Source organism: Primulina tabacum, chromosome 5 (genome assembly GCF_025594145.1).
Source record: "Primulina tabacum isolate GXHZ01 chromosome 5, ASM2559414v2, whole genome shotgun sequence".
NCBI classification, from domain to species: domain Eukaryota; kingdom Viridiplantae; phylum Streptophyta; class Magnoliopsida; order Lamiales; family Gesneriaceae; genus Primulina; species Primulina tabacum.
This window is the reverse complement of record NC_134554.1, coordinates 717,555-727,972: the sequence shown is the minus strand read 5'-3', so window position 1 is coordinate 727,972 and position 10,418 is coordinate 717,555. Positions and strand designations below refer to the sequence as shown.

At 30.3% G+C, this 10,418-nt stretch overlaps 1 protein-coding gene across 1 annotated transcript; it reads right to left on the bottom strand.

Moving 5' to 3' along the window:
- LOC142545080 (uncharacterized) lies at window positions 1-3,051 on the bottom strand. The gene is made up of 3 exons (XM_075652058.1): window positions 2,368-3,051; window positions 658-742; window positions 1-180 (listed from the first exon to the last, which is right to left on the bottom strand). The coding sequence occupies exons 1-3, from the start codon at window positions 2,736-2,738 to the stop codon at window positions 1-3; spliced, it is 636 nt and encodes a 211-aa protein (XP_075508173.1). The 5' UTR covers window positions 2,739-3,051.
- Window positions 3,052-10,418: the final 7,367 nt, after the last annotated feature.

The following is a 10,418-nucleotide window of genomic DNA, read 5'->3' as shown; positions in this document are numbered from 1 at the left end:
TTAAATTGGCTCATCATCTTTCTCAGAAGAATTGGATTCATCTACAATGAGAGGTGCAAGGACCTCTTCATTGTTGCCCATTTCATCCATATTGACAGGTTCAAACACGTCTTCGTCATGATTTAATCCATTATCTTCTTCTTTATTCACCAAATTTTCAGCCACGTACATTTTTACTCCCTAAGATATTTGGAGTAAAATACTTATTGATATCTTCAGCTTGACTTCTATTTTTTGATATCGATCCCGACATACTGTACTTGGGAGGCATGGTATATGAATTTGTTTAACAAACATTGAAACAAAGATATAATTTTCTTTCACTCAACCAACCTAATTTACAACTGATCTACCTCAAGGAATGACAATTGACAAAATATCAATCTAATATCTTTAAAAATGCAATCAAAATTATTTAATTGCATCAGAAATAAACATCTTGTAATTGGTTAACAAATCAGATAAATTAGACGGCTCCAAAAACCCAATCCAACAGTAAGCCTAAACATATACAAAAAAATTAGTATCGGCATCACCTACCTTGGCTTCAGTTTAGAGTTAATTTGTATTTGAACAATTTATTCCGAAATAAAACTTCGAACTAAAAAAATTTCCAAAACCCACTTCGTTAAGTTAAGACAAAAACTTGTGTGAGACAAAATCCAAATGTTTCTGCTTCTTCGGAGTGCAATCCTTCATATCTAGATGACACAGCGCTCGAGTTTTTGGGGACTCTGTGTTCCTGAATATCACCAGAGTTAGTAATCACTAATTATCATCTCTTACAACTAAGATATAAAGGCTTGTTACATCTAAGCCGCTCTATATAAATTTCTCGAGCACGAGGAAGTGACAAAAAATGCAACACGACCAGGAACACAAAATAAAGCGAATTTTGAAATGAAAATGACTATCATCCGTAACTGTAATTTTCTGTATTTGAACTCTAAACCCATCTTACAGTACTTTTACGCTGCCGTTTCACGTCAATACCTCTATCCATGATTTCGACACATTGCAGATTTGAACCGTATGGCTCAGTTTCTGCTACAGAAAAGTATGACAGTACACATAAACCGTTAAACATATAAACACATACTCTACCCTTTACATTATCAAATATCCATTCACAGCTAAATTAATATTTAACTAAACTTTCACTTCTGAAATTGACTGGAATTCTAATCAATTCAAAGTCCCATAAAAAAGCATCCAAAAATCTTTCTTTTCTACCTTCTCAATTCAAACTTCAACACAAAAGTATTAAAATCACTTCCTCGTGGAAAGATTATTTAAGCAATAGAACATTTTGGGCAGCATTTGAGTTGCGTTTGTGGAGTAAATTAGTGAGTAAATAATGGTTGGTCGAAGCTTGCACATGTATTCACATACAAAATTTTTGGATTCATTTGACTATAAATAGATAAACTTTTCCTCATTGTAAACCATCCCAAAGCAACAAGCTCAATCATAAAGAAAGTCTTGTGAGTTTAAGGCAAACTGCTTTGGATCTGAAATTGGTGGGTGTATTTGAGAGTTTGAATCTTTTGTTTTTTAATGTGTATTCACAATCTTCTACAATATTGAAATAAATAACAAGGTGCAATATTTATCCTGGACCTAAAACCAACAGTCATATCAGAGCAGGGGTCCTTTAGAAACTCTCAGTATGCATTTGGATTGCAGCTTTGTCTCATCTTCTAGACGAGAAAAGATTCTTTTAAGTGTGGAGAAGGTAGAGGAGTTCCAAAGTCACGGTTTATTGCTGATTTCTTTCATCATGCCAATAATTCGGTGTGTGCCATAGAAAGGTGATTATGGTGGATATTACTCTCGTTGTAGAGAACACTGAGAAATAAAGCACTACCTACTCAAACCTGATTTACGAGCTACTGTTGGGGTTAATAACATAATCCCACCAAGTAAGGCCAAGGCATTGATGAAATGGAAAGCCAAAGCGGGCATAGCCATGTATCCGTTGTTTGCTGCCATAACAGATTTGTTGTGGTGGATTTGAAATTTCAACACACAAAAGGAACTTGGGAATCACTTTCGACTTTTTTTCAAGACACCAAGAGTTTGAGATGGTAAGACATAACTAAACTTTTTCTAAGCTCAATTATGGAAAAGTCTTGAGCATAAAATAGAGTTGTATGCTGGGTTGTAGAGTGTAGACTCAATTGTTTGAGTTCTCAATTTGGTGTGCTGTATTTCAAAGTTTTATATTTTGTTTTGTCGAAGACTCGATGCGTATTCACCATCTTCCAAATAATAAAATAAAATACGATATGCCTCGTTTATCCTGGACGAAATTATAACCAAAATGTCCAGACAATTAACATAAAAAAATAAGTTGCAAGGACTCACTGCAATGGCTGCAGGGCAGACTTAGGTAAAGAAACCAGCTTAACTGGGTGAGCCCGAGGTAACAAAATTGGCAGCGATTTCTTTTGTCTCCCGGTAGAAGCAATTTCGCGTGGTGGTGATTTGGACAGAGACCTTATCCGCTTCGGTCCCGTAGAAGGTATTTTTGTCTGTGCCACCTGCTGCGGCAATCGAGAACTTGCATGAAATTGCCGCGATGGCGCCAAGGCCAGCAACTTCGACTGTAACTGAGCCTGCGGATGCTCTGGCAGAATCGAATTCCCCTTGCCATTAGCGTTTGTAGTTCCAGAAGCTTTACAACTGGCCGCAAAATCCAACTGCCTGGCCACTGCCGCCGTTTCACTCTGCTCCATCACCCAAGTTTCTTCAATTTTCTTCTCCAAAACAAAGATACTGTATATTTAATCGCATGCAGTAAAACTAAAAATCAGAACGAATCTGCAGTTTCCGGGGTAAATAAATTGGATAAATCTTCTGGTTTCCAGAGTTTGATGATCTCTCGCTCGTGAAAAATCGATTTCTTTTCTTCTTCCACGCAAAATTTTTAAATTAGTTCGATTTCCCTGAAATCCCGAGAGATCCAAAACTCAATACATCATATATGGGTCAAGATTTTGCCGATGACCCTCAGATTTTGAGGGGTTTTTAGAGAGAGAAATTTTCGCAGAATTCTGAGTCATACGTATATATATATACTCCCTCCCCAACTCTTTTGAAATTCAATTTTCGAAAATTTGACGGTTAGGTGAGGATAGGATTTGGTCGTACGGCTGATATTGAAATTGTTGATCGTACGGTTACAGTTTGAAAAAGGGTAAGGTGCAGATTTTCAGTCGTTAGATTCAGAAAGAATTATCTCTTCCCTTTATTTTATCTTTCCATTTCAAAATGGTGAATACGGATAAACTAAAATCAAATGACCGAACTGATTTAACTTAATACTCATTATTTGATAAAGCAACTTTCAATTCAAAACATCATATTTTTGGTTTGATTTTGTTATATTAATTCATAAAGCATTGTTTGGTGCAAACGATAACGAATTAGTTTATTACATATCTTTTGTTTCATCTAACATTTTATTCGAGTTCTATATAAGATTAAATTTATAAATCAATATTTATTTATTTAACATCTTTATATCATTCAGTCCTATTTCAAAAAATCAACGATTCTTAATAGTTTTAGTAGTAATGCTAGTTCTTTGTTTTTTAAGGACATTGGTCATAAGTTCCAAAAATTTTGGTTTTTATTAAAAAAAATTAAAACTAAATATTCATCGTTCATTTCATAATACCACATGCTAATTATTATTATCATATTTCGAATTTCTTCAATCTTATCCTATATATACTTGAAATCATCCGAACGAAAAAAAAATCTAACCAACTATTCTAATTTTTGAATATTTTTACAAATATATCTTTTAATTGGATTGTTTTATTCACTTTCATTCATCTTCAATTTCTAGTTTAATTTACATGCAATAGCAATTTATTTTCTCAAATTCAAAAGTTTGGTTGGTAATTTAGTGTTAAGATTGGCACCCCAAAAGCTAGCTCAAGGAGGGAGTATTGTCCAAGTCCATATATATACAACTCCCAGGTATTGTATCCAACCGATGTGGGACAATTAACGTCCAGGAATGAACATCTGGAGCGTGAAGTTTACAAATGACCCAATTATGGGCAGAACGGGTGGCCTAACTATAGGCAGTTCAACACATAACGGTGGAACCTGGCTCTGATACCATGTTAAGATTGGCACTTGAACCTAACTCAACCCCAAAAGCTAGCTCAAGGAGGGAGGATTGCTCAAGTCCATATATACAGCTCCCAGGTATTCTATCCAACCGATGTGGGACAATTAACAATTAGATTCAAGTTTCAATTTAATTTTATGGATAACATTTTTTAAGAAATCAAAAATTACTCGATGGGACCATATCAAATGTTCAGTCAACTGTACATGGACGAACGTTAAAATTCAAGCCTTTATATTTTTATGTAAAAACTGGTAGATTTTTTTTCATTTTAACGATGTGAAAAAACCAAAAACGAGGTTCGGTCTGATTACCATGTGATTTTGGTATTCTCAATGTCATTTGTATTTCACATTCTGCATCATATATTTCCTGAAAAAAACAAACCAACCTTTATAAATTACTCATTGTGATACAATTCCTTCATAAAGGCCGATGTGAAAGTGTAAACAACTGTATATGATTGGACAAAAATCACTGGAGAGAAGATATATCCAATTTAAAGAATCGAAAAGTTTCAGGAAAAGAGAGTTCCAGCAAAAGAAGAGACCAAATCAACGGCCAAGATCGTTTGACAGGATATGTGCTGTGTATGGACCATAGTGTGTACTTTTTTTTTTGGGGGTGGGTGGTACGAAAAGTTGGAAACAAGAGGCCCTATTTATTTATTTATTTATTTATTTTTATTTTTTTTTGAGTAGAAGAGTTGGTAAATTTATTGCATAATTCATCTTTTATAAATTGAACAAATCAAAAAGTAAATTCATCATTCACCCAAATAATAGGTGACGAAGAAGAAAAAAAAAACCGGGCCATGTTATGTGCTATTTTATTAGTCGATCTATGAAGATAAATCATATTAGAAATCACTGGTGTTGTCATAAGTTCTATTATATCTGCCTTGCAAAAACCAATGTAAACAAGGTCGCAAGAGGCCCCTTTTGTTTGCCTTTTAGTTAAAAAAATTTACATTTTTTGAATTTTAAAAGAATTTTAAACTAGGGACTGAACAAAATATGACATCGTAGTAAATGAAATATAACTTAGATATTACATATTTGTTTCTTTATTATATATCATGATAAAAAAATTATATATTTTAAGGATATATTTTTCCCATTTAGGTATCTAAGTTTGGTGTCAACCATGCTCATTTTCAGTAATATATCCTCACATTTAAGAAATTGCACTCATTTTCTCACGGTTTAATTTAAGGGATTTTTTTTTAAAAAAAAAGGCTTCATTGCGTGTAAATTTTTTTATATACATATAAATAGCTATCTCTTCTATGTATTTCACACGTACGTAGAAGAAGGCTATTTTAGATAAATTACATCACTTAATAGTTCTAGAAAGAAATTAAATAATAATAAGACTAATCTTGTTAACTATTTGATATAGTATATTAATCAATATCTATAATAGTATCCCTACAATTTTTATATACATTGTTGGATAGTGGTCGAAAAATTACATTTGAGCTATTTTACAATTTCAAATGTTTGAATAGTATCACTATCATTGACTATAATTTTTGATAAAATGATAATCATGATATCTTATAATAATTGATATCATAGTCAAGATAATGTCACTACAAGAATAAATGCTTATGGTGACATTCATAAATGTCATCATATTCAATATTTAGTGACATTTAAGTTTTAGTGACAGCTCCAACAAATGTCATCTATTCCAATGTCGTCTTAAACTTACTGACATTTTTTAATGTCATTATAAGATGTTAATGACAACTTCATACGTGTTACTAATTATTCATATAATGACAATTTTAAATGTCAGGAAAACTCATGTTTAAATACATTTATAGATGCCTTGTTATTATAGTAATAATGACAAATTTATATGTCAGTTAAAATCATTTATAATGACAACTAAAAGTGTCGTGTATGTTATTTATAGTGATAATAACAAATGTGAGAATATTTGGGTTGGATAAATATAGGAGGAGGGATATGGAGGGAGACAATTATTTTCCCTCCTCCAATATTTATCTAACCCAAATATTCTCACACTTATTTCTAGTAAAATTTTTAAGTTTTTTAATGATTTTTTACGATGTGGGAAAAGTAATTGTTCTCATCCATATAAAAGATGAAATCAATTAAAAATGTCATGATAACTAATCTAATATGTTTTTTTATTTTACACATTATTAATTTTTTACAAGTGTCGTTATTAAGTATTTATAACAACATTTAATTAAAAATATCTACAAAAAAGTGTCACAATAGCCATTTATTGTTGTAGTGTGTATTCAGTACTGATGGATTATAAAGAGTGGAATCATCGTGAGGTGGGTTGCTAGAGAGTTGTAATTGTTTCAGCTAGGAGAACGATCAATTAAAACATGACATATATTATTGTATAATTTTAAATATTTGAGTAATATCATGATTGTTAACTATATTTTCGATGACACGAGAAATATCATTCTATCAGTTTTTACTTTCATTCAAAATAAAATTACTTTACGATTTTCTCTTTTTCTTCAATGGAGTAGCAAAGAAAATGGTGATAGTTTGAACAAAGTTGTACCAAAATTCCGATGCCCACAAAATGTATCACGTTCTCGATCCATGACTGGTCCCGTCTTCTATTATATTTCTTTTCATTTTGAACTTTATATTTTATCTCTCCCATTCCGCAAAACTAATCGAGTTTTATAACACTTAATTTGATATACTAATAAAAATAATTTTGGATTAAATAAATATAATGTAATACATTGAAAATCGAATAATCGTGCAAATTCAACAACAAAAAATATATATAATTTGAAAAAAAATGTATAATTGCATGCAGTGTGCGTGCGTGCGTGTATCCATAGCTAATTAATTTAATGCAAAAATTTGTTTGAGACGATCTCACTGATCGTATTTTGTGAGACAACTCTCTTATTTGAGTCATGCATAAAATATGTCGCTAATTTAAAAAACCGTCGCAAATTATATCTACGAACCGTTGTCGTTGAACACACTTTCAACAACACCCTCAGTTACAACAGTTTTCAAATGGCCTAGGCAATGGATAATATTCGTTGTCGCTTAGCATTTTTGTTGTGGTTTTTATTCCTAATTATGATTGACAAATATAGTAAAAGTCATTTTTTTTTAAAAAAAGATTAATATTTTATCTAAATATGCTATTTTAAAATTAGTACTGTTTGCTAAATATTTCACAATATAACCTTCTATAATTAAAAATATGTCACTCTTCAATTTATAGGATTTTTTTAAATAAAAAATATATATAAAAAAAGTTACTTTAAACCAAAAAAAAAAAGACTTTCCAAAAAAGTAAGAAAATTGGATATTAAAAAAATATAAAAATTAGTCATTTCAATAAAAATATTATAACGAAATTTAAACAAATACATTTTATAATTTGGTGTACCACAACATAACAAATAATTCATCTACTAATCGTGTATTAATGAAAATCACGAGTGATTGAGCCATACGTTGATATTGGTTAATCCAAAATATTTTATCTAACTCAAATAATATTTCAGTCATTCAAACAAGAAAAAACAATTTTTATAAATATACGATGTCTATCTCATATGACAAACAAAATAATGATACATAATTAATTATTTCTCAAAAAATGTTAATTTATCTCGTACAACTAATAACTATTTATATAAAAATTTTATTGTTATCATAATAATAACAACACCAAATACAAAAAAAATTCAATATTATCAACAAAAATAATAACGCTACCTTCTAAGAGTTGCTCGTAAGAAATGACAAAATTAATGAACAATATTATCACATAAAATTTTAAAAATTCTTATCAAAAAATAACATTATAATACACAATTATTTCAAAAAAAATAAAAATAAAATTAATATATGTCAAATACTTCAAAATTATTGTGCTCGATAAACCAACACAGTGTAGTCGGAAAATACAACCGGGAACAAGAATCCGTGACAGTTTTAAGCATTTTGCGCAAGTGAGTCGGAGGAAATGCGCGCCATATAGAGGGCCGAAAGAAATCTGTGACAGCTTGTCATGGTTATAAAAAAAAATAGAATTCGGAAGACTCTTTTTCGGATTGCATTATTTTTATAAAACTCTCACTTTTGCAATATATTATTAGATAATTTTTAAATTTATATTATTTTGGAACAAAATCCTCACCATTGTATGCTCGTACAAATTCCGTGTGTAACGTAATACTACAAATTAAAACATCAAATAAAGTGTTGAATATAGGTACTTAACATGTATTCATTTAAAAAAAACATGTATAATTTATACATATAAAGTGGTGAGGGTAATTAATAAACTAATTAATGAATGATGAATTATAGAAAACGAACATTTTGTCGTTTTGATTTCCAAAACCAGCTCGATCCATGGCTTTAGCTCGAATCCCAAACCCAGTAAGATCAAAGCGCCACTGATGCTGTCAGAAATGGATTATTATATATTAATATCGGAAGCTAATATAATAAATATGCTCACAAAAAAAAAAAGAAGAAGGAGAAGATATGTTAATAATAATATTCTTCCCAAAAAAATATACATAATACTTATAATGTAAATTTCGCAGGCTTTGCATATACAAAGTACACACACACATACGACATACATAAATGCATTCTTATTATGTTTGATTATGTATATATTTGACAAATTAATTGACCAAGAAACACAATATTGTTTTTCTCTAAGACTCTGTTTGATACGTGTGATAGGATAAGTAAATGATTAATAATTAGAGTGATTAAAAAATGAGATATATGGATTAATAGATGGTGTGATATTAAAAATATATGAAATTAATTTATAAAAAATATAATAAAAATTTAAATATTATATTAATTATTAAATTTTCACTAATTTTAATTTTAATATTATATTGAAGAAAACAATTCAAAGATATTATGGTCAATATACAATCTTATCATGATCACTATTCAAAAATTATTAATTATCACACCCTTTGAGAAGGGATATTTAATCACACAAATAACATGAAATAGTGTGGGCTTTCAATCATAATCAAGGGTCTGTAGATTAATAAAAAACGAACCAAACGCGAGATAAGAGAATGGCTATTAAATAATCATTCACTTATCATGGTTACTAAACATAGCCTAAATGGACTGATAATTTATGCGATTATTATTTTTCTTTATTTTATGCATTGTATAAATTTCATCGTCGAGGGATTAGTGATAGTATAAATTTATGCGATTATTATTTTTTCTTTATTTTACGCATTGTATAAATTTCAACAATCGCTATCAAAATCAGATTCTCTACCCTCTTCACGAAATACAACAATATCTTGTAAGAGTTTGGTAGCAACATCAATATTCATATTTTCGGATTGAAGACAACGACTCAAATAATTTCATACACTCCATTATGCTCCTCACTCGCTTCATGAGCTACAAGACTACTCAAGTTATGCCAGTCATAGTATGCTTCATTAACTAAGTATCAATCTTTTTCTTTTGTTTTTTGAACAATTTACCACAAAACAAAAGATTTTATCTAAAGAACATGAATATAATAGCCATCTTCTATCATTTTCCTCCTCGTTTGGTAAACTTCTTCTATAATGCAATACGTTAAAATGTGTGTTGGTACTATCTTTTGGAAACAAAATACGAGCATCTCTCTTTGGACCTTTCTCTACCAAAATGTCTCTAACTTTTTTTTATATTATTTTTTTATCAATATTATCCCAGTTTCCTAGATCATCAAAACAAGTTTCATGTTAAATTGGCTCATCATCTTTCTCAGAAGAATTGGATTCATCTACAATGAGAGGTGCAAGGACCTCTTCATTGTTGCCCATTTCATCCATATTGACAGGTTCAAACACGTCTTCGTCATGATTTAATCCATTATCTTCTTCTTTATTCACCAAATTTTCAGCCACGTACATTTTTACTCCCTAAGATATTTGGAGTAAAATACTTATTGATATCTTCAGCTTGACTTCTATTTTTTGATATCGATCCCGACATACTGTACTTGGGAGGCATGGTATATGAATTTGTCTAACAAACATTGAAACAAAGATATAATTTTCTTTCACTCAACCAACCTAATTTACAACCGATCTACCTCAAGGAATGACAATTGACAAAATATCAATCTAATATCTTTAAAAATGCAATCAAAATTATTTAATTGCATCAGAAATAAACATCTTGTAATTGGTTAACAAATCAGATAAATTAGACGGCTCCAAAAACCCAATCCAACAGTAAGCCTAAAC

Bases quoted from the DNA above. Each gene is read 5' to 3' on its own strand.
- LOC142545080 (XM_075652058.1), bottom strand. From the start codon at position 2,738: ATGGAGCAGAGTGAAACGGCGGCAGTGGCCAGGCAGTTGGATTTTGCG. The intron at 743-2,367 runs GTGAGTCCTTGC...GGTGATATTCAG, and splicing joins TCTGCCCTGCAGCCATTGCA to GAACACAGAGTCCCCAAAAA. The intron at 181-657 runs GTCTCACACAAG...CAAATATCTTAG, and splicing joins AGCAGAAACATTTGGATTTT to GGAGTAAAAATGTACGTGGC.